The following is a 23,343-nucleotide window of genomic DNA, read 5'->3' as shown; positions in this document are numbered from 1 at the left end:
TATGACCTGACTTGACGTTGCGTATTGGGCGTTTGAATTCCATGTTTGAATTTCAAGTCATCATTTTCAAACGAAAAAAGTATATGGATTTACAATTCAATTGCGGTTAATAACAAAAACAATTAAATTTCGTCGTTGAATGATCCTGTCAGTGCGGCAAGGACTTACGATATAAAGGAATGCTCCTTGCATCTGCCATTCTATAACAATAATCTAATGGAATAACATCTTTAAACATCATTTTATTTCCGAAATTTCCTTTTCATTAGTGAATACAGATAAATACAGATTTTTTATACGAAGCAATACAGATTTTCTATGAAAATATCTGGCATCTCTGCTCCCACGTTTATAGCTTCTTATGTCAAAATAATGCTTTTCCAGATCTCGACTAAACTTCTCTAATCCCATTCTAATCCAGCGAGATCCCTGCTAAACTTTTTTACTCCCGGTAAAACTTGTTTGAGTTCAGACAAAGTTTAGAGTGATTTACCCCTTGGAGCAAATTATGTGTTGCAACAACTCCAAAATAGTCGATAACATTTGTTGTTTTTTAGAAGAAAACTTACACACTTAATTTCCTTTACAGAACCCAGTTATATTTTTACCGACTTTTACTCAGCTGAACCCGTAAAAAAATAAACCATTGATTGTACAGCATAAACAATTGATTCACAATTAGATATATGGGTTACAATACATTTTATTGTATCTTGACAAGATTTTTTAAATTTCCAACGATTCAATATATTGTTTCTACGATTCTACAATTGAATTTATTGTACACGTGCTGTTTCAAACAATATGAAAACTGTACATTTTATTGTTTTCCAAGAAAACATGTATGAGAAAATTTTATGATTTGAATTGTTACGATACTTAACAACCTATACATTCTATTGTAAAAAGCATTTTCACAATTAATTGAATAGTGTATAACAATACATTAAAATATTTTTCAACGGTCAAAGCATAGTTGTGGCAGGTTTTGTAACAGCAAATCGTATTGTTTTTTTACAATATTTTTTATTCGGGAACGTATCGCAATCAGTTCATCAATTTATTTAGTGACGAACGTTAAGTTCAGTTCAGTTCAGTGCAGTATGAAATCAATATTGAAAATTTATTATAATGTTTGAAATTTCGGAAAACACACACCGAAATAATTGAAATTCAAGTGCGTTTTGTTGTATATTTAATATATTTTATTTATTTAATTTGATGAAATTCAACAAAAATGCAATATGGGGTGCTAGGTGTTTGCATATAACAATTGGATTTGGCAATTTTTGCCGAACGATTCGTTAAAAGTTGATAAACTGCTGATCGTTCCATACTATTTCTGTCAAATTTTTAATGAATTATTTCAAACTGCAAACTAATCTGTACAAAATTAACAAGTTTTTGTATTTTAGACAACCGAATTTCGGGAAAAAATTATGTGGAATGCGTCAATTTTTATAAGAAGAGCGGACAATTCGGTTATTTGGATCAAAGTGATGATTTTTTCGGCAAAAACATTACCGAACTTAAAATCCGAAAAGAAGTGTGTATGGATTACAATTCTGAAAGTACCGGAAAAAGAAGTCAAAAACTCCAAAATGGAACTAACTTAGCTTTCTGAATGATGTTTTCTCATAAACCGCAATGTATGAAATCTTCGAAATAGATATTTAAGTATTTAAGCTAATGCCAAGGGGCAAATCACTCTAAACTCTAGACAATCTCATACTAATAAACTCATGCCATTCCAAAACAATTTTCTCTAATCTCTTTTAATCCCAACTAGTCTAGATAAATTTGGGTAATTTAAAACTAATCCAACCTAGTTTTGCCTAATCTTGTTTGAAGTGTATCTGTCATTCGAGCTCCCACGCAGAGATGCCATTTATACAGATTTATCTGTATCATACAGATTTTTACATGCGCATACAGATTTAATACAGAGTACAGATTTTATACAAATTTCTCAAATTAAATACAGATTTATACAGATACCACAAAAAGTAAGAAAGAAATAATGAAACTTTTCCATCTGAGCGTGTTTGATTACCTATATTCATATGAAATTTTTTTCGTGCAGCGTCATGAAACTTTATTGTCAGACTGAAAAGTTGTATAACCTGACTTGACGTTGCGTAATGGGCGTTTGAATTCCATGTTTGAATTCCAAGTCATCATTTTCAAACGAAAAAAGTATATGGATTTACAATTCAATTGTGGTTGATAACAAAAACAATTAAATTTCGTCGTTGAATGTTCATGTCCGTGCGGCAAGGACTTACTATATAAAGGAATGCTTTTTGCATCTGCCATTCTATAACAATAATCTAATGGAATAACATCTTCAAACATCATTTTATTTCCGAAATTTCCTTTCTGAATACAGATAAATACAGATTTTTTATACAAAACAATACAGGTTTTCTATGAAAAATATCTGGCATCTCTGCTCCCACGTTCACAGCTTCTTATGTCAAAATAATGCTTTTTCAGATCTCGGCTAAACTTCTCTAATCCCATTCTAATCCAGCGAGATCCCTGCTAAACTTTTTTACTCCCGGTAAAACTTGTTTGAGTTCAGACAAAATTTAGAGTGATTTACCCCTTGGCTAATGCCATTTATATGTCCTGTACGCTGATGCCCGAATTATTTTCCGAAATTTCAATAGCTGAGATCGACAATCAAATTTAATTGTGGACACACTTCGAAAAAATATTTTTTGAAATGTGCCAGAATTGTAAATGTCACAATATTGATACAAATTTTCGTTAAAATAAACAGAATTTATTTCCCCGATTTTTTTTGTGTGTATAGTGGTTTTCAGCTGGACATAGAATACGACCAAAGATATCATATTAACAAGATATCCAGCTCTCACATTTCCCGAACAAATCTTTGGCAACATCCTTTTTTGCGAGCATGGCGCCCTCAGGCGAGTCCGCATCGAATCACGTACATAGAAGTAAGGGGAGAGAAATGTCAAATTCGTACGCGCCAAAATAGCAGCACTGCCCGAATAAAAAATATTGTAAAAAAACAATACGATTTGCTGTTACAAAACCTGCCACAACTATGCTTTGACCGTTGAAAAATATTTTAATGTATTGTTATACACTATTCAATTAATTGTGAAAATGCTTTTTACAATAGAATGTATAGGTTGTTAAGTATCGTAACAATTCAAATCATAAAATTTTCTCATACATGTTTTCTTGGAAAACAATAAAATGTACAGTTTTCATATTGTTTGAAACAGCACGTGTACAATAAATTCAATTGTAGAATCGTAGAAACAATATATTGAATCGTTGGAAATTTAAAAAATCTTGTCAAATTACAATAAAATGTATTGTAACCCATACATCTAATTGTGAATCAATTGTTTATGCTGTACAATCAATGGTTTATTTTTTTACGGGTGCGCACCCATACAATTGACATGACATGTTGAATGAGACGCCGTGCGATGGCGTTGCTGAACTGAAGATTGAGATCGCTCCAAGCTGACAGGGTCTGATGCGACGGAATCGTCGCATGATTGCGAAATAATGAGCGTCAGAACCACTGATGCCAGGTTTGCAGATTGGTATGTAAATTTGCAATTTTGTTTGTTAGCAGACTTTGCAATTAAGCCGACTTTTTTGCAGATTTTCGAAATTTTTGTAAACTATTGTCCATTTTAATGGCATTTGCTATTACTGTAGGGTTTTCGTTTGGTTTTTTCGTCATACTTCTAAATATTGAGGTCTAATAGGACCATTTCTAATACGCAGACGCCTAAAATTTCACCTGGCATCGCTGCCAGAAAATTAGACAGTTGTTTTAACCCCTTCGCTGTCTGTTGTATTGAAATTAACTAGCATTAGAGTCAAAAGAAAAATTAATCGGCTGTTGAGGCCGATTGCATTTTCAACTGGTGAAATTCCTTAGCGACAATTGTTATTTCATTGTTCATCGAAAGCATCAACAAATGTATATCTGTCAAAGACGACCAACTTTTTAGAGTAGACAAATAGCACAATCGAATAAAGCACGAGGTTTTGAAAACCAAGGCGTCGATTAATACAAAATATAAAAGAAAAGGGAACATACTAAGCACAAAAAACCATTATGTACGATTCAGACGATCCGTCTTCTTTTGTCACAGTCAATCTCCGTCACCGGCACCGTCAACATTAATTACATGCATTCTTATGGAGCCATTCACACGTAACGTCACCGTCACGGAACGTCTTGACGGACGGAGCGTGTGAACGTTCCGGTAAAGAAAGTATTAAACTAATTTTGACAGAAGCTGACGTTCCGGTGGCGGTGACGGAAGGAGGCGGATCGTCTGAATCGTACATTATGTCAAATAAATAGCAAACGCTTAAAAAATCCGTGCTAGTTGTAGCCGTAATCTGCCACATATGCATTATCAATATGAATTCATTATGACTGAAGTTTTCTTAATAATAAATAAAAAATTAGTCATTGTAACGGTCAATTTAAAAAATATTTTTTTCTGGCTTGTGGTCTCGAAGAGGTTGAATCGATGCGAATGACAGTTTCGCGATCTTTGCGGCATTTTGTCGCTATCTTATCGCATCGCAATCTTTTCTAGCCGACAATGAAAATCACTATATCATTAAATTCGATTTCGGATCATGAGCGTACCGCTGTAACAATAAAACTGTCATATCAAAGGTAATAAAGTATCGAAAATCCTTAATTTTGAACCAAAATTAAATCATCAAATTGTGTGGTACGTTTAATAAAACTAATACCCCAAACGCCTAGTAACTAGAACGTAAGTTTTTTGCGTATTATTTTCATGAACTAGAGTTCAACAAAAAAGAAAATAAATATTTTCTTACGACAATAACAAACAGCAGTCGAAAATTTACATTAAATCATTAAACTTTGTGTTTTAATTATTAGATAAACTGTGTCGAAATATGTAACTATGCTTTTCATTCTTAGATGCACATCAACAGCATGACCCAACCAAATGGCGAAAGCAATCAAAACTCGAATCTCTTCCTGCGTCTCCAGCAATCTCAATCCGTACGCGCTAATATCCAAAACATATCACAACTGCTAAATACCGGACTGAGCATGGAGGCATTGGACATCTGCATCAAGCTTCTAGAGGCCGGTGTTCATCCACAATCTCTGGCAGAGGTGGTAACGCAAATACGGCGTGAAATGGCGAATCTCGAGACAGATGAACAATAAATGGTTCTTTCTTTTTATATTACAATGCGTAAATTAAAAAAAAATATTGAATTGAAGGTATCAATTGTGTATAGGAAAAACATCTTTTAATCAAATCTAGACATATCATCTACAATCGTCGAAGATTCAATTTCAGTGGTGGATAGTTCTTTACTTGCTTTCTTTTTCTTCTCATTGAATGCGTACTGTTGAACTCCGGTATCATGACTGTGTGGAATGGCATCAAAATGTTGGAATTCTTTTGGTTTTATAACTGGATCTAGTTTCTCACCAAGTGCTGCTAGAGAAATTAAAATTGCTTCCTCCGTACGAACTGTTCTTGATCCTTGCCGTGGCACAGTGTTAACATATTCATCAAACAGAAGATCGACTTTTTCAACATTTAGCTTTGGGTCATTTTCAAGCGCTGGTTCCAATCCAAAAACTCCTCCAAAAACTATCAACGCGTGCTTAAATGTAAGACTGCTTGATTTCATCTCCTGAACGTTGCTTCCTGTGTCTGATGTTCCTATTGTTAAATCGTATCCTCCTTTAAAAGGACTTTTTGTGAATACTTGGGAAAGCGTATTGGCGATACGGACACTGTAACCCCAATAAATTCCGGTTTCTTGGCGAGGTTGTGTCGGGGGCACTACTTTAGCACGAATTTTTTTCGATTTCAATTCCACTCCATGTGGTATTTTCACAGTCACTCGCAAACCGGGATCCAAATGGCTATCAACAAGTACATCGTTCAACAGGCCGACATTGACGAAACTAGACCGGTCATTTTTTGTCGGTTTGTTGGTAACAATACCTTCGCGAAACTCGAATTCGCTGGCTTGCCGTAAATGGTGCTGCGAATCGAGAGGACTCAAAAGACCACAGAATTTAAGATCATTATGAATCGGAAAAAAATATTTTCGTAAATACTGCGGGCACTCAAGATATTGCAGTATACGTGCTAACTGGACGCAGCATCGACGAGCAGAAACAGTTCCTTGGGTAGTATCTGCAGAAACAATGGATGGTGGTGAAATTGACATAGTCTAAGGGGACATATTCTGGTTTAGTTTACCTACTGTGGCCAGTCTATCCGTAGCTTGATTAGCATTGCCACAGTCATCGAAAACAACAATTTCATCCACTTGGAATATGCAAGCTGCCCGAGCTATTTGACCAGCCAGATAGGTTCGTAGTTCTTGGGATTGCGCATTGTCTAAAATTGATCCAGGAACGGCGATGCTTATTGTAGAAACACGACCTTCATCCGGAACCGTTTCAACCTTTACTTCACGTGTGGCTGCTTTTTCGCGTTCTACCTGTTCAAACTCTCGTTTCACTCGTTTTAGAAGTTGATCTTGCTTTTTCTTGCGTTTTAATTCTTTACGCTCGTACCGTTGAGCAGGCGTTAGTTTTTTCGGCATTGACGAATGAGTCGATTTCACGGTACTGGAATTCATAATGCAATATTCGGAAACTATGCATGCAGCAGATAAAAAAGGAAAACAACTCGACCAATAAAACAAAATTGACAGTTCTAATGGGTAAGGTCGTACACGCTCTTTGAATATAACTCATGGTTTGAGTTGCGATTACTCAAATTCATAAACTGGAACAATATGTCAAAATTTGAGTATGGATTTGAGTAAAATAAACTCGTTGCCATGAGTTCTCTCACATTTATTCTTACATTAGAGTAAGCGTTTAGTTTTTAAACATTTGAGTGAAAAAAATACTTCTTGCAGTTCAGTGCGTTTTCATTCTCGGAATATTCTTCGAAATAAATAATTGAAGAATACGTCGTTTTCCATTGCCGTTTCTAGATCCGGTTTTGAAAACATGGATCAACGTCAATCATTGATGTTTTGTGGTTTCAATTATGCTTGGTGAAAAGCGCAACATAAGGATATCAAAACAATTCAATTTTTATTCCAAACCGTTCAAAAGGAAACGGTTTTGAATCACTATTTTGTGAATTCAAAAGCAAGAAAAATAACTTTGTATATGAAAATTAACGAAGAAATTTTTTTTCATTTTGAGAGCAAGGAACTAAAATTTTGAGTTGAAATTACTCAAATTTTGAACAAAATATTTTTTTCTTATTCTGAGTAAAAATTACTCAAGTTTTGACAATTTCGTCCCTTAACGCAAAAATGAGTAGATAAGTGGTAACTCAAGTATAGAGTACGTGCACTTTTTATAAATTTGAGTGATGTGTCACTCAATTTTGAGTTATGTTCAATGAGAGTGATCGAATAATCAAAAAAATCCCATAGTGATAATCGAATGAATAATCGAGTTATCGATTAATAACCCAGATAATCGAATAAATTTCAATCGATTAGTTTCAAAATTATACTTGATTATTAAATAATCGAGTAATTCAAAATTTCCGACATCCCTAGTGGTAAAGGGTACTGAATAAACAAGTAGTTAGTAATATCCAATTTTTAGTAATCCATTTTTCTTCGTTTTTTGGGTTTTGCAGAAGAATGCTGACCACAGTTACATGACTTCCAGGTAAGTCAGTACCTTTCACGCAGCCCGTTCCCGCAGCAGGTTCGATTCCCAACTTCGCACATAGGGTCAGAGAGTTTTTCTGGTCCGAAGAGACGAATGACCTTAAGGTTAAAATCCTCTATAATCCTAGCAGGGAGCTAATCCCATAAGTTTGTCTTATGATGTAGAGTGGAAATTCTTCAAAACGTTTACTTTAGATATTTATAGCATAGAAATTCACGAAAATGATGGAATGAATTTCATTAGTCACGTTTTATGATAATTATTTTATAGTATCGTACATTTTGTTCGAGACCATATTTTCAGTACAATTCAAGCTATACTGAAAACTAATCACATTACAAATATCTGCGGTTTTAACTACTCTTGATTCCTGCGATAAGGGCATGCAAGGTTAATTTTCGTTTAATCAAAAGAAAATTGACGGCTCTCCTAAAAATTCTCCCCAAAGTAAATTCACAGATAACAGATGCTCAATCAGCATGGCGAACATTTGCAGATGTCACCACGATCGACACGAGGTGCCACCACTATTTGGGTGCCGCTTTCACTTGAGACACAACTTTGGGTGCAACATTCAGTTCTCGCTAGATTTTTGTTTTGCTGTTGGTTAAAATGACAAGTTTATTTTTGTTTTATTCCGATCGAATTCTCGTGCGATTTATGCGACAGGGAAATAAAATTGTCTTTAACACTTCGGAAAATCGTGTGACAAGTGCTAAAATTGTTGTAGTTGAAATATTTCTATAACAGGCAGGAGCATTTTGTTATCGTTCCGGAACGTAGCGAGCAGTCGAGTAGGTGGCAATAGTGTTTCCAACGTATAGCAAATTTGAAATTTACACAGGATTTTGAAAAATTTTGTTCGAGCCTGTATATCTGTTATCTGAGGTAAATTATAACGATTGGTTTTTAAATATATCACAGTTTCAAGGTTTGAATAATAGAAATTGTGAAATTATTTGTATATTTTGACTGTCTTGAAGTAACTGGAAAGTTTGAACCAAAATTAATCCTTCTTGGTTCATATTTTTGTTAGTGATGAGATCATAAGGCAACATTATGAAATTTTCACATTTCGGACAATTTAGAAAAGAATTTTTGGAAATTTCTGATTTTATTAATTTATTATTGAAAAATCAACAGGAACATTGTAGTCCAAATGATAATTTCTAATACTTCTAATGGAATTGATTTCTACTTGTTTCATAAGCACAAATTCATTGATTGAATGTAACAACACAGACTAACAGACATGACAGTAAGAGTAAATTGTTATAAAAATAATTTTTCGTGATGCACTAGTTCCATCTATATTGTACTGCGCGAACTATTTACTATCTGTACACCCCTTCTGTTATGTAAAAGTTTTTTTACTAGTTGGTTTCCCCTCGTTTGTCAACACCGATCAGCTGCTTGCAGGGATGCCAGATTTCATCAAAGTATTTGAAAATGTATCGTCACAATAAATTATTGGATTACGTTGGTAATATATTTAATTTTTTCGCGATGTTGGAAGGTAACCATTTATTTGACTCAACGTTATTCATCTAGACTATTTTTTATTGTGTTGGTAGTTTTCACCCGAAATTAAGTGGCGGCAGACCAGAAGCAAGTAAATATTGTAACAAAACGGGTTCGATTTTGTATTGCGTTGGAGGATGAGAAGTTGGCACAATTATGTATTGTGCTTGCAGAAAAAAATCAGTAGCGATGCGTCGCTCGCCTGAGTATGCTCCTCCAGCGAAGTTCACAGTACTCCAATGGTATGTAGGCCTCAATAAGATACGGTAATCGCACAGAATATAAAAAAACAATTGTATTTAAATAGCGAGAAGTAAACGATATTTATCTGTATTTGGTTTGCAAAAGAACATCATTATTGTACTGTTTATGTATGTGTGTATGAGGTAAACGTATGTCCTTTATTTTTTCAAACATGACTTCCGATTTTTGGTAAACTTGGAAATTTAGTTTTATTCGAATTTCGGTTCCGGAATTACCAGAAGATCCCAAGTAACAATTCGAAAGCCTTATGGTTTTGATTATAATTTAGTTCTAGCATAAATCAAATAAACATAGATTTCCCAATGTAATACTAATGTAGTTGAGCAACCCGTGACAGCAAAAGCACCGTCTGGTGGAGAATGGGTGCGTAAATGCTCCTAAAATGCATGCATAAAGTTGCCTGCGCATTTAACAAAACCACAGTAGCTAGTGGAAAAAAGTACACCCGTTTCTCACTAGAGGTGCTGTTAGTGTCACCGTACAGTCGGAAATCTATGTTTATTTGATTTATGGTTCTAGTGAACTGGTCCGTTTATCCAAATCCGAAAGTATCAGAAATATTGGTCAATAACTCTTAAGTGTTATATAAATTACTTAAATAAATTATCTCATCGGCTTCTATTGGATTTGTGTAAAAAAATTCGACTATCGCTTTCGGTGTTTCAAAAAGAAGAATTTTTTAAAAGCGGCATATAAGTAAAAACTCAAAAAAAAAATTCAAAATCCTAAGAACTATTTATAGAATCACTTTAATTGGTAGAACTTCTTAGTTGATGTTCAATCATAGTTACTTCAATTACACCTTTCTCTGGTTTGCGATTCTGGAAGAACCGGCATAATGGAAAGAAAAACTTTGAATGATCACAATCAAGACAACAAAATATTTTTGATGTAACATAGTTTTATTCATTGTTTATTATGAATTGCTCAATGCACAGTTTTTGATTTTGTTTTGATATGATGAATAACCTGTTTAAAACTTGGAATGGAACCTAACGAAGATTTGTAAGTATTATTTGATATACTTGCAAAAAATATCTGGTCACTAACGTAGTACTGTTTCACTGTTTTTTAGATTTGAAACGGCAGAATATTTGGAGGACAATGAAGACACCGGCACTGAACATTTTTATGGGCAACAGAAACCTCCTTTGCCAAGCAGAGACGACTCAAATGAAGAAGCTTTAATAGAGTATGTTGATGAAGTTGAAAGTTGTGGCCGATCAAGAGACGATGATGATACAGGCATGTTGAAAACTGATCTGGGAAATCACTTATACTTTTTCCAAGGTTCATTCCATCGACGACTTTACCGGGGACAAATGCGTCCTAGAGACGTAGGAAACAAAAATGTTGTTGGGGATTCTATTGATGATGTAATGAAATGCATTTGGGGTTTCGCTGACAAGCATGTATCGAGGCAAATTGAATTTGATAATAATGGGCCTAAATGGGCAGCAAAGATAAAACCGGACAGAGAAGACATTGAGAAGTTTATTACTTTGCAAGACCAGATAAAAAGAAAGTCGTATTCAACTTGTTCAATAACTTCTCGATTGCTTACTTCTTGGAGAGGTGAACAAATTAAAATATTCATACATTCATACTCTGTGAATGTCGAAACCAACGCTCAACATCAAATGGTTCTTAAACAACTGTTATCACCCAATAATCCCGATCGTTCTGGCACAGACTAACAGACATGACAGTATGAGTAAATTCTTATAAAAATCATTTTTCGTGATGCACTAGTTCCACCTATATTGTACTGCGCGAACTATTTACTATCGGTACACCCCTTGTGTTACGTAAAAGTTTTTTTACTAGTTGGTTTCCCCTCGTTTGTCAACACCGATCAGCTGCTTGCAGGGTTGCCTGGTTTCATCATAATGAATCGTCACAATAAATTATTGGATTACGTTGATAATATATTTAACTTTTTTAGCGATGTTGGAAGGTAAACATTTATTTTACTCAACGTTGTTCATCTAGAATATTTTGAATTGTGTTGGTAATTTCCACTCGAAATTAAATGACGGCAGACCAGAAGCAAGTAAATATTGTAACAAAACGGGTTCGATTTTGTACTGCGTTGTAGGATGAGAAGTAGGAACAATTCTATATATAGTTTTGGCAATATGTAATTAATCTGTATCCTGCATGAAATTCACATGGAGGTATACAAATCAATATATTACATGTAATTCTGTATGAATGGCAACTCGGTTGGTAAATGAAAAAAATAAACACAGTCTAGATGACAGACAGGATGTATTTGATAGGGTAACGTGGCGCTATCATGACATATGCGAGTACTGTCCCAACTAAAGGAATATTCGAAATGACCGTTTATATGGTTAAAGAATCTAATTTGAGTGTCCTGTCTGTTAGTCTGTGGTTCTGGTGCTTATTCCACCTATGATGATGCGGCACTAGCTACTGAACTGAAAGAGAGTCATCCTGAACTGGAAGGTCATCACAGTTCTTGGTTGTTGTGGGCTAACACAATTCATTCATCCCCAGCTCACAAGCAAGAAGAGATGAAAACGGCTCCTGCACCTCCGTTGGAGCTTGCTAAATATATTAGGTGGACAGGTGTTTCGGAAGCAGCAAGATTACAGTCCGTTCATCGAGGTGCTTCAGTGGCACGTACTGTGAATAGTAGCTGGATGATCGACGCTGAGGAAATATATCGTGGACTCACTTCAGCTATTTTTATTTTGTCGAATATTGCACAGAAGCTGGATAAAATGCTCTATAAGGGAAAAGCGGCAGAGGAAATTATTGTTGCTGTGCAATCTGCAGTGCGACCAGTGGAATCGGAAATAAGTACAGGTTTGGCGGACAGTGTATCCAACTGCCCGGACATCGATCACATTTAACAATACACTACTTTTTAATTCAGAGATAACTGATTGTTCTTGAATAGTACATTTATTAAACAGAAAGAGTAAATGCAATTTCAATTATTTTTATATTTTATTTTATTTTTTATTCAGATATTTTGCTGTAATCTATACATATTACATAAGAAGTTATTCAGGAATCATACTGAATCCTGAATCCAGGGGATCCTGTTGTAAACCTTTCTCAGGGAAAAAATTTCACATACGTCACTCATTATTAGTGAGTTTTCTTGACGAATTCTTTTCAAGAGTTTTTTTTTATTAAGCCAAAAACGATTTCTATGGGATTGAAAAAAGGACTATATGGGAAATATGGGAAATATACCTATTGAACGAAGATATCTAATAAGGTTAGCATCACAATGAATTCTTGCGCCATCCATTATCCAAATTGAATGGAATCCCGGGTATTGATGGACCTTCGAGTTTCGTAGTGCGAACTCACGACAACAGTTGAAGAATTTCAAACGGTTGTAAGTTCCTTTCACCCAGAAGCTATCCAAAATTCCATCTACTCCCAGAAAGCACAAAAACGATAAACGAGCTTTACGACAAAACTCACCACTATAGAAAACTTTTTGACCCACAACCCCATATCCTTTCCGGCGTTGCATGTCCCTATTGTCAAAACTCACTTCATCTAAGAACACTAAGTTATAAATGTCCCACGGAATCGCCGGAAGATCTCGCATAAATCGCACTATTTCTCTTTCCCGTATTTGAAATGCCCTTCTTTCAATCGTCTTCCAAGATAATCCAGCTTCATGAAGAATCGAACAAACCGAGGAAATGCTAATGCTTATATGGAACTGTTTCTGGAACCTGGTCTTAGCTTCATCCAAGAAGAGTAATGGATACTTGTGGTACAATTGCACTAGCCATAATCTTATTTCCACTTGAAATTTCTTAAAATCCTGTGTCCGCTTTTTTCTTGGGTAGGCACCTTCATTTTCAAATTTTCGAATCCATGCGTATATTGTAGATAAACTCTTGCCATACATTGTAGCAACATCCTTTTTAGTCATTCCCAAATAGTAATGCGCGTAAAGCGCATGATACACAGTGGTTGGTAGTGCATGTTGTTTTTGTACTACATGAATAATTACATTGGCCATTTGGAATCAATCAAAAAAATTTGGAATCAAGTGTAACACTAAATTTATTAAACTTTCCAAATTTATTTCAAGTGAATGAAAATGCATGTTCTTACATTTTTCTAAATCCAAAACGTCAAAAAAACAATGACAACTTTACTGACGTCGCTCGGCAACGTCGCTGCGCTGGACTATCCAGCGAATTGCAGATTAGTGCTGCAGCGACAATATATAGTTTTGGCAATGAAATTCGCATGGACGTATACAAATCAATACATTACAGGTAATTCTGTATGAATGGCAACTCTGTTGGTAAATGAAAAAAATAATCAGTCTAGATGACAGACAGGATGTTTTTGATAGGGTAACGTGGCGCCATCATGACACATGTGAGTACTGTCCCAAATAAAGGAATATTAGAAATGACCGTTAAAATGATTGAAGAATCTAATTTGAGTGTCCTGTCTGTTAGTCTGTGGTAACAATATTATGTTTCAAATCTTGCATCGATAAGTACACAAAGAGAAAAGCTCCAGAAATAAGAAGTACTCCAGTGTGTATACTAAACGCTGGAAAAACATTTTTACAGATAAATAAATTCTGGTTAAAGTCTTTTTGCCTTTCTGAATAGAAAGGTATTATTATTCTTTTTTATATCATTTATTTTACCCCGGCTTTAACCATTTTGGTCGTTCACCGGGGCGAAATTAAGGTATTAGAATTGCTGTAAAAACGGACTTTCGATCGGAGCCTTGGAGACCCATAGTGCTATATACAATTCGACGAGATCGGAAAATGTCTGTGTGTGTGCACTTTTCGAAAATATTATTACCGCGCGAGTTTTTCAGAGATGACTAAATCGATTTCAACAAACTTAGGCTCGTTTGAAAGCTACTGTCGCGCCATTGATCAAGCTCAAAGATCAAATCGCTGTGACATTTGGTTCCGGAGATCCGGAGGTGTTTTTACCGCTCTAATGTATATAAGGGTGCCAATACTAGTAGCGGTAGAGCTCAAAAGTTTAAGCACCCCAAAAAAAGTCCACAAGCAAAATTTGAGCTAAATCGGATATGGGAAAGGCGGTTAAGGTTTGAAAATGTTCGATCTTGAAAAATCACCATACATGAGATTTCTGAAATCGAAAAAATTGTTTTGATGCCAAATGTCTTAGAATTGCATGAAAAGTCGAGATTTATTTTTTATTTCGGATCTTTCATTCATGAACTTTTTAAGTAAAATTCCTAATGAACACTGACAACGAATAATTATTAAAATGTGAGTGAATTCCTATTATTTTCAAGACTTTCTCAACTTCTATTCTACAAAATCAAATTTTAGTAGCGTTTAGTGCTGAAATATGGTAAACGAAATATTGTTTTCTCATGTTTCCATATGGCATTTTATGTGTGGTAATAGTAATGTGTTCAAAATTTCTTCTAAAACTTAATTGAAAAATGCTTTTTTGATTACAAATATTTCAGCACGGAACGCCACATAAGATAACATATCAGAATTTAGTCCAACCACTGGTGCGTTTTTATTTCTCAATTAACGGTAACCATTTCACCTTAGGTTTTATGGCAAAATCATAGCGGCTTATATTGTCTAGCATCGCCATCTGAAAAATACGAATAAGTTACAGCAAAAAAAACTTCTATATTTTAGACAACGTAATACAAACCTGCTTCCTAACGTATTTAACCAACAGTTCCAACATTTCGTAATCTTCGCATTTCCCCGAAAGGAATCTCCTCCACAGTGCAGCTGCCAGAATTTTGTCCTCACTATTGATGCCTTCGTCATAAGTTAGAAGCGCTGCTTGAAACTGCTCAGAGAGCAGTTGAATTTGAGGCCGCACAGCGGACGGATTATCGGCCGATAGTTTTTTCGCTCGATTTGACACATCATTCCACATTGATTCGACTATACAGTTACGCATGTATCTTCCTGCTGCATCCTTTTCAGACCCTTCGGCCATGGCTCGTACTAAAAGCATCCAAACGTGCAATTCAGTAATCAAGAACCAGGTATTAAACGTGTTAGGCATGTTAAAATGCGTGAAAAATTCGTTATAGTTGATACAGTCGGCTACGGATTCGTAGAGATATGCACTGGAAACACGTAATCTGACTCGGGAATTGTCTATCCAGCCCATTTTTGTTATGAATCGTTTCAAGAATCCACCTTCATCTTCTTTGGTTGAGGCTAGTTGTGAACTATTTACGGTTGGGTGTGTGTTGGATGTACCACTAGACAAATTTGCCATTGTGACCAGCATCGGTTTGCAGACCTCTGAGCCACAACGGTCATATCTGTTATGAAGTGCGTGAATTGAGGCCCGGTTAGCGTAATTTCGCATTAAGGTGTGAGCAAATTCGCGGGTCAACTAGAATTAAGAATTTTCAAAGTAAACATGCCTGAATTTTTTCACATATTAATTGTACTCACCACAGCCGCCCTTCCGGAAAGGAAATTTGACATAGCTCGAAAAGTTTTGTTTTAGAAAAAATGGTTTTAATCGTCACACTATTTCTGTAAATCAAATTTAGATGCTTGTTTCAATTAGTTAAATTTTGACCAATTCGTTATATAAATTCGTTTGGCTGGCAGATACTTCCACCGATGGCATGTAAACAAAACGAACAGCACGACGAAATGAATGTCGGAATTGTCGGACAAACCCCGAATTTTGACAACTCTGATCAGCTGTTCAAAGTAAAAGCAGTAAAATCGGCTTGTTTGTTTGAATTCGTAGGCCTAGCTTTAACGGTTGATTATAGATTAGTTTTTTATTTGAAATAACGTATTAATTTACGACATCATGGATGTTATGTCACCGCAATTAATGTGGATTGGGACACGATGCTATCGTGTGAATTCGGTCTCTGATCAAAAAGTGCATCAAATGTACGGGCAACAGGAGGAAAGCAAACCGTACATCGAAGAAGGTATGTCTACACGATGCAAGAAACTTACATAATGACATTTACTTTTTACTCATTAAGTTGGGTGCTGGAAATTATTTATTAGTGTAAACAACAAATCTATTCAAACCAACTCGGTGAAAGACCGTAACTAGGTTAAAGCCGGGTATAAATAAACCAATAATAATAATAATAGTAATCTATTTGCACCATTCCGATTCGGTTCAGTGTCGACACGGCGTCGTGAACGAACGCTAATATTGTTTTCTTTCATGCTTTTCAATGCGTCAATATCGCTTCGGCGTGTTCTATTCGAAAATTTCCTTTACATTCGGATTTTTTTAAAATTTAAACACTCGGCATCACCTTGAGTCAACAGTTTTCTCAATTTACATAATAAAATGCACATTGATTGTACGATTTCGTCAATTCAGATCAATGTTAAGAATACGTATTCCCCTATTTTGAACCTCACTTAGTTGCTAGAAATATGTTGTACTCGTGAATATGTACCAATTTTTCGTAAAACCCGATCAATTTTCCCTTACTTTTTCCATGTTCGGGGCACTTACTCCACTCTCTCACCCTCAAAATAACCTTACAATCTATTTTGATTTAACTTCCTTTTTGTCAACTTGGAACTTACTACAGAGCTCCTCCATGATTACCATAAGTAGTGTAGTAGTGAGTCTGTGCTTTTAAAAAAAATATCGATTCCCACCTTTGGTACATGTGCCAAACTTATACCGTTTTCGTTTATTGATCAGAGCAGCCCGAAAGCTGACCCAGAGTCGCCCAAACAATGTTTTATAGGTTTGTTTTAGCAGCCTGAGGTCGCTCTAGATCGGACTCCAATCGCGTAGTTTCGCTCTGAAAATTTTCTCGGGTCGCACCACGCATCCAGCCGAGTTTGTTTATTTTTTTCTTTTTTTCATGAGTTGTTTAGAGCGCGTACCACGTGTTCGTTTTACTCGGAGTCAGAGTAGCCCGCGTCTAGGTTCAAAAACGAAAACGGTATTAGTGGCGGTTAGTTTAGCTGTTTCGTAGTTATTCTGAGACTTGAATACACTCGCGGTCATTTTTTATAGCAAATCGTGAAATAGTTACGGAGTTATGCCGTTACAAACATTACACTTACTTTTTGGGATGCACTTACTACACCTTCTCCCTACCGAATATCCTTATAATCATATCTAAGTTGTGCAAAAAGTATCTATAATCTTCAAAAAGTACCGATTCTCGTCAAATTAAATATTTTTTTTAATGACCACCTTTGTTAAGGACACTTGCTACGCTTCCTACCCTCTGTAAGCAATAAGTACATGTGCCAAGTTTGATAGCAATCCGTTAAGTAGTTCCGGAGTTATGCCATTACAAACATAACACCCCCCCCCCCTTTTTTTGAAAGTACTTGCTACATCCACCCCAGTATAGTCATATCTAAGGTGTGCAAAATTGTTCTATGCTCTTAAAAAGTATCGATTCTCGTCAAATTAGATAAATTTTTTCATGACCTTCCTCCTTGTTAATGACACTTACTACGCTCTCTCCCCTATAAAAATACTCTCTGAAATGCAAGAAATACCATTTGTTTCTTTTTTAATTATGCTTATTTGCTAAAGAAAACAAGAGAATATTTAAAATAATCAGCCGAAAATTCGGTACATGAAACAATATGGTAAATTCCACAAATTTTTTATTGAACATTCGCATGGAACCCTGACTGCACAAACAAAACTTTTTTGATATGAATCAAATAACAAATTCTAAGTCCCTCCCACTGGTTGGTGGGCTTGACGGTATTGCAAACATCATCACATAACACATGGATCAATAATTCCCGAGACTAACAATGGAAACAACATCTTTTTTGGCAATTTTTTTTTAATTCATCAACATAATCACCTTTTAGGGTGATACAATGGTTCCAACGTTCTTTTTTCGATAAACTGCTTTCTGAATCATCGACTCGTTGCTGTTTTTGTTCCATCGAAAGCAATCGCGGCACCCACTTGGAAAAAACCTTTTTCATGCTCAATTTTTTATGAAGGATAGTAAATACACTTCCATATGATATCTGTGTCATCTCAGCAATCTCACGGAGCTTCACTTTACGATCTTTCATTTTAATTTTTGTCACTTCACTCACATTTTCGGATGTAACGGTTTCCACAGGTCTACCCGAGCGTTCCGCGTCATTTGTGTCGGTACGACCACGTTTAAACTCGGCGAACCACCGACAAATCGTTGCTTTTGATGGACAAGAGTCCGGATAACATTTTTCAATCCATTGTTTCGCTTGCACGGTGTTTTTACCCATTAAAAACAATGTTTTATCAAAACATGAAACTCGGTTTTTTCCATTTTTTAAACAAACTACAAAACGACTTTACTCCAACATCGATAGTTCAGCTGTTTCTGGTCGGATCGACTTAAAATTTTGACCCGTTTCAAGCAAAGGTTAGTACTCTAGAAAGACGTGGTTACTGGTTTACTACGAGCGCCATCTCTGCTTTAGTCTCGGGACTTATTGATCCATGTGTTACAATCAATTAGCGTTACAATTTGATAAAGATATGCGTTACAGCTTTAGGCTTCATAATTGAATTAAATAAATAAGATGTTGATTGCATTACGCTCCAACATCCGGGGTTGGAGAGGCCGGTAGGGCTTACCCAACTAACCAAAGTTCGGATAAAAGTGACTGATTTGGCATAAGCAGCTGTCAAAGTTAATCAATAGCATTCTAAGCAGCCCATTTTTTAAGTAATTATCCACACTTGAAAGTTCGCGCGACGCAGCGGAACGAACTTCTAAGCTGCTTCTAGAATACATTGTTCAGCTTCTATGCAGCTAGAAAGTTCACGCGGAACTTGATCTTTACTTTCAAGTTCCGCGTGTACTTTTAAGCAGTAAGAAAGTAGACTTTTTAAGTAATTGTGGAACTGCTGGTTGCTTGGGTAACTGAGCTCTTTTTTATGTTTCATTTTCATACTACCGGCCCTTATTACCAGTGTGAAGTGGAAATTAAGTGAAGTGAACGTATCCCAATTGGGTTTCACACGATGACAACAAATGAACGGTAAATCGAGTCCATATTTGACGTTTATTGGTGGTTTGTGTACAATGGATTACTGTGGAATGAGATAGAATATTGTAGAATAGAACGAAGTAATAATGACTTTACCAATGAGCAAACCACTGATAGCTGTCAAACTATGTTTGTATTGTGAGGATGTATCGTTTGGGACCTGATGGGTGAGATGATGTGTGAGTGAAATGCAAGAGTAAGTGCATGCAAGAATGGTAATAAAGGCCACCGTTTCAGCTCAGGACTAACGATCGACCATTAGAAGAGATAGAAATTGGGTAACGGTACCCCCATTCATCTCAAATCCATTAGTCATTTCATATACGAGAACCATTAGTTATAGGGAGATCTGTTATCTCTGTTTGATAGATTAACTTCAGAAGTAACATGAAATTCGGAGCATTTTGCTTCGCTAAAACAGCAAGTATTGAACTTTGTATTCGATTTTATCACAATTCATTTGTTGAAAGTCGAGTGATCGCTTAAATAACATGGTGACTCTACTAATGAGATGACTATTAGCACACTAGTTTTAGTTAGGATCTATTAGAGTAGAAATAGTAACTCAATGTTGTAATACTTGCGTGTGGAATACATGTAGGTATGTGTGCCTGTGTGTATGTATGTATTTTTGTGTGTATGTACAATATACATTTTACCGTGCCTTTGGGTGCGTTGTATCAAATTGGTAGTGATGCATTTCGATTGTGGGTCAGTGTACACCAGATACCCAAAAGTGCCTGAGCGGATGGTAACACTGTCAAGGATCATCCGAAGATAACGAAATGTGAACATGCTGTAGTAATACTGATGGGACCCAAGTGTCAATATAATTTAAATAAAAACGCATGTCCTCAGTTCTTTTCCGTCAAACCATCATGACCAGCCTCACAAAGATATCATTAAAAACACTAATCCTTTTTTTCGGAAATGGAGCATGAATGAATAATTCGGAATAAAGAATAACAAATGTGATAGATGTGGAACTGAAAAATTGGAAAATAATATAATTAACACTCTTAGGAAATCTTAGATACAAAATGGAACATGGGTAAGAATAAAAACACCACTGCATACAACTAACTTTTACATTTAAGGAAATAAAATAACATATCAGCAAAAGTACGGAATGGAAATAAAATAGAATGACAACAAAAGACACTTACGAAACACAATTGAATAGAACCACTGGAATTAAGATAAAACAAAATATAAACTATGACCAAAGCTAAGAAAACCAACATAAATGAATAATAAAAACTGTTGGGTAATAATATATTTTCCTCATATTGAAAGAGGCGTTTATATCGCGCGCATGCGCTAATTCGGCCTGATACAAATTAACGGGGAGGGAAACACATTTTGGACAGGGCTGCAAAGCTGATTGGAACCCTTTCCCCAACAAAATGTGATATAAGGTAACTATAAGGAATAAGGAATCAAATAACAAATTCTAAGCGAAATGAAATTAGATCCAGATTTAAATAAAATATATTTGAATTCAAAGCACAATATATTAGATTTTATTATATATTTTTTCTTGCGTGTAGAAACAAACAATGTTTGAATTTGATCAGTATTTAACGGAGAAAACAGATTAAAAAAGATATTTTCATTTCCCTTTGATTCAAATACATTTCATATTTATTTCAAAGTAAAAATTATTTTAACGATTTGTGTTCTTTTAGTATTGTTAAGCCGTCTTGAGCTAGTTTCAATTTTGATCAGGAGCTAACGGGGAAAACAGATTAGAAAATTGACATGCGAATGAAACTATGTAATGAAAACCGCGAAAATGTTACTGCGGACACGGGACTTGAACCCGTAGCTTTTCCCGGTTAGGAGTTAGCTCCGGGTTTGAGTCCCGTCTCTGCGGTAACATTTTAGCGGTTTTTATTACATAGTTGCATTTGCATGTAAAGTTTCTAATCTGTTTTCCCCGTTAGCTACTGATCAAATTTAAAACTAGTTCAAGACGGCTCTACGGCTTAACAAGACTTAAAAAACAACAATCGTTGAAATAATTTTTACTTTGAAGTAGGTATGAAATGTATTTGAATCAAAGGGAAATGAAAATAAGTGCCGCCTAAACAAAAAATGGTGGTACAATTAATTTCTCATCGACTTGATGTTCCCAATAAACTATTCGGAAAATAGTATGAACGAAAATTGTAAAATATATCTATTCCAGACGAGCGATAACAAAGATTTCATTGTGTTTACTTTGACAGATCTTTACGAAGAAGATGACCGTGAGTTGGAATATGATATTCAAATCAAAGAAGGTGGCAAATTTCAAACATCATTCCACGTTCCATCGTAAGTAATTGTTTCCGGAAGAGTCGCTCAGACGATAACTATTGTTTCCACTTTCCAACAAGGGTCTTTTTTGCGATGATAATCGGAGCCAAGGGTGCCACCAGGCGACGACTGGAGGTGGAAACAAAGACACAAATCATCGTGCCCAAGCAGGGATCGGAAGGGGACATCTTGGTGAAAGGCAGTTCGCGCAGGGGGGTAGTCTCCTGCCGGCAAAGAATCGAACTGATTGTGCTTGGTGCCCGTAGTCGGCAACCATTTACCCATTTCCTGTCGATTCCGTTGAACTCCGAGGAGATCAAACGAAATTTTCGAATTTTCCGCGAGAAAGTGCTTACAGAGCTACCGAGTGCTTTCACTTTAGATGATTCATTGTTTCAGAAGGCAGAAAAGCTTCACCTGACGTTGTGTACAATGAGTTTGATGGACAACGAGGACCGATCACTTGCTGCTCAACTGTTACAGAATTGTCACGAAACGATTATTAGGTAGTTGTTCAATTAGTTTAGCAATTCGATTGTTATTGTAATTAATCATATTTCATATTCCTAGACCAGTTGTGGAAGAATTTGGCTCCGTTACTCTCCAACTGCGCGCTTTGGAATACATGAACGATGATCCACGTGCCGTCGATGTTCTATATGCCAGTGTAGAGTCGGATGCTCTTCAGCGGATTGCTGACCAGATGATGGAGTTGTTCGTGGCCAACGGACTGATGCAGAGAAAGTATGACCGGGTGAAACTACACGCAACGTTGATCAATTCGCTGTTCCGCGACAATGCCGACGGGTACGGCGGCGTTGACGAAAAACGAGGCCCGAGGGTCACCTTTGACGCCACGGAAATACTGCGAGATTTCGGACACTACGACTTCGGCACTCAGAAAGTGACGGAGATTCATCTATCCCAGCGTTTCTCGACTGCCTGCGATGGGTTCTACGAAGCAACGGGAATGATAAAGTTGTGAATAATAAGGGAACTTTCACATAAATAAAGGTAGACGGGTGCGGAATATTAAAACATTAAAAAAATGTCAGAATATAATATGATAAAATTGTTAACTTATTTTGGCAATTATATTTCGATGCGATCTTATTGGAGCTTTGTTAACGGGGGTTTGCTTTAGCGCATTTTTGTAAGAAGATATAAAAACTGAGAAATACTGCTTCTACTGTAGAAGAGTAGATTTTGATTGTTCTTGGCCCTATAATACTTCATTGTTCGGTTCGGCTCAGGAAGACGTTTTGTTGTACAGTTCTACGGGATTCCCGTATTTTTTTGTTGTTGTTGTTGGTTATTTGTGTGATTTCATTTTTAGCGCAGTTGTGTGTAGATCCCAGTCGTAATTTTCCAACGCTTCGCGACATTCCTGTAACGATAGGTCGGCAGTGGATAGGATGGTTTGCAGTTTGCAAAGTTTGATAGCCTTATGGATGTCCCAGTCTATAAAATCCAACGTTAACATGCACTGCTCTGGGGGCGTCTGAAAAAAAATAGA

General features: G+C 36.0%; 5 protein-coding genes and 1 pseudogene across 5 annotated transcripts in view; 2 read left to right on the top strand and 4 right to left on the bottom strand.

Moving 5' to 3' along the window:
* Positions 1-5,272: 5,272 nt before the first annotated feature.
* Positions 5,273-6,739, bottom strand: LOC131438031 (putative methyltransferase C9orf114). Its single transcript, XM_058607810.1, has 2 exons — positions 6,279-6,739; positions 5,273-6,212 (listed from the first exon to the last, which is right to left on the bottom strand). The coding sequence occupies exons 1-2, from the start codon at positions 6,661-6,663 to the stop codon at positions 5,308-5,310; spliced, it is 1,290 nt and encodes a 429-aa protein (XP_058463793.1). The 5' UTR covers positions 6,664-6,739; the 3' UTR covers positions 5,273-5,307.
* A 3,757-nt stretch (positions 6,740-10,496) lies between these two features.
* Positions 10,497-12,393, top strand: LOC131434398 (uncharacterized). The gene is made up of 3 exons (XM_058601066.1): positions 10,497-10,516; positions 10,587-11,197; positions 11,903-12,393. The coding sequence occupies exons 1-3, from the start codon at positions 10,497-10,499 to the stop codon at positions 12,391-12,393; spliced, it is 1,122 nt and encodes a 373-aa protein (XP_058457049.1).
* A 153-nt stretch (positions 12,394-12,546) lies between these two features.
* On the bottom strand, positions 12,547-13,532 carry LOC131435241 (uncharacterized; annotated as a pseudogene).
* Positions 13,533-15,018: 1,486 nt separating this feature from the next.
* On the bottom strand, positions 15,019-16,165 carry LOC131437750 (ubiquinol-cytochrome-c reductase complex assembly factor 1). The gene is made up of 3 exons (XM_058607300.1): positions 15,960-16,165; positions 15,193-15,897; positions 15,019-15,129 (listed from the first exon to the last, which is right to left on the bottom strand). The coding sequence occupies exons 1-3, from the start codon at positions 15,990-15,992 to the stop codon at positions 15,049-15,051; spliced, it is 819 nt and encodes a 272-aa protein (XP_058463283.1). The 5' UTR covers positions 15,993-16,165; the 3' UTR covers positions 15,019-15,048.
* A 57-nt stretch (positions 16,166-16,222) lies between these two features.
* LOC131437749 (activating signal cointegrator 1 complex subunit 1) lies at positions 16,223-22,934 on the top strand. Its single transcript, XM_058607299.1, has 4 exons — positions 16,223-16,459; positions 21,758-21,845; positions 21,908-22,333; positions 22,398-22,934. Exons 1-4 carry the CDS (start codon positions 16,333-16,335, stop codon positions 22,810-22,812), a joined length of 1,056 nt encoding a protein of 351 aa, XP_058463282.1. The 5' UTR covers positions 16,223-16,332; the 3' UTR covers positions 22,813-22,934.
* Positions 22,855-23,343, bottom strand: part of LOC131437748 (activated Cdc42 kinase-like) — a 67,843-nt gene continuing 67,354 nt past the window's right edge. Inside the window, exon 9 of the mRNA XM_058607298.1 lies at positions 22,855-23,328. Within this exon, the coding sequence (XP_058463281.1) occupies positions 23,140-23,328 (189 nt within the window). The 3' untranslated portion in view covers positions 22,855-23,139. The remainder of the gene's footprint in view (positions 23,329-23,343) is intronic.

Source organism: Malaya genurostris, chromosome 3, assembly GCF_030247185.1.
Source record: "Malaya genurostris strain Urasoe2022 chromosome 3, Malgen_1.1, whole genome shotgun sequence".
In the NCBI taxonomy this organism is placed as follows: Eukaryota; Metazoa; Arthropoda; class Insecta; order Diptera; family Culicidae; genus Malaya; species Malaya genurostris.
This window is presented reverse-complemented; position numbering and strand designations above follow the sequence as displayed.

What these genes read in the sequence shown, in the direction of transcription:
- LOC131438031 (XM_058607810.1), bottom strand. Translation starts at nt 6,663, where the DNA reads ATGAATTCCAGTACCGTGAAATCGACTCATTCGTCAATGCCGAAAAAA. An exon ending in GGATAGACTGGCCACAGTAG is followed by an intron (nt 6,213 to 6,278) that starts GTAAACTAAACC and finishes TTGTTTCTGCAG; the next exon opens with ATACTACCCAAGGAACTGTT.
- LOC131434398 (XM_058601066.1), top strand. Translation starts at nt 10,497, where the DNA reads ATGGAACCTAACGAAGATTT. An exon ending in ATGGAACCTAACGAAGATTT is followed by an intron (nt 10,517 to 10,586) that starts GTAAGTATTATT and finishes ACTGTTTTTTAG; the next exon opens with ATTTGAAACGGCAGAATATT. An exon ending in CAATAATCCCGATCGTTCTG is followed by an intron (nt 11,198 to 11,902) that starts GCACAGACTAAC and finishes CCTGTCTGTTAG; the next exon opens with TCTGTGGTTCTGGTGCTTAT.
- LOC131437750 (XM_058607300.1), bottom strand. Translation starts at nt 15,992, where the DNA reads ATGTCAAATTTCCTTTCCGGAAGGGCGGCTGTG. An exon ending in TTTCCGGAAGGGCGGCTGTG is followed by an intron (nt 15,898 to 15,959) that starts GTGAGTACAATT and finishes TCTTAATTCTAG; the next exon opens with TTGACCCGCGAATTTGCTCA. An exon ending in TTAAATACGTTAGGAAGCAG is followed by an intron (nt 15,130 to 15,192) that starts GTTTGTATTACG and finishes CGTATTTTTCAG; the next exon opens with ATGGCGATGCTAGACAATAT.
- LOC131437749 (XM_058607299.1), top strand. Translation starts at nt 16,333, where the DNA reads ATGGATGTTATGTCACCGCAATTAATGTGGATTGGGACACGATGCTAT. An exon ending in CAAACCGTACATCGAAGAAG is followed by an intron (nt 16,460 to 21,757) that starts GTATGTCTACAC and finishes TTACTTTGACAG; the next exon opens with ATCTTTACGAAGAAGATGAC. An exon ending in ACATCATTCCACGTTCCATC is followed by an intron (nt 21,846 to 21,907) that starts GTAAGTAATTGT and finishes CTTTCCAACAAG; the next exon opens with GGTCTTTTTTGCGATGATAA.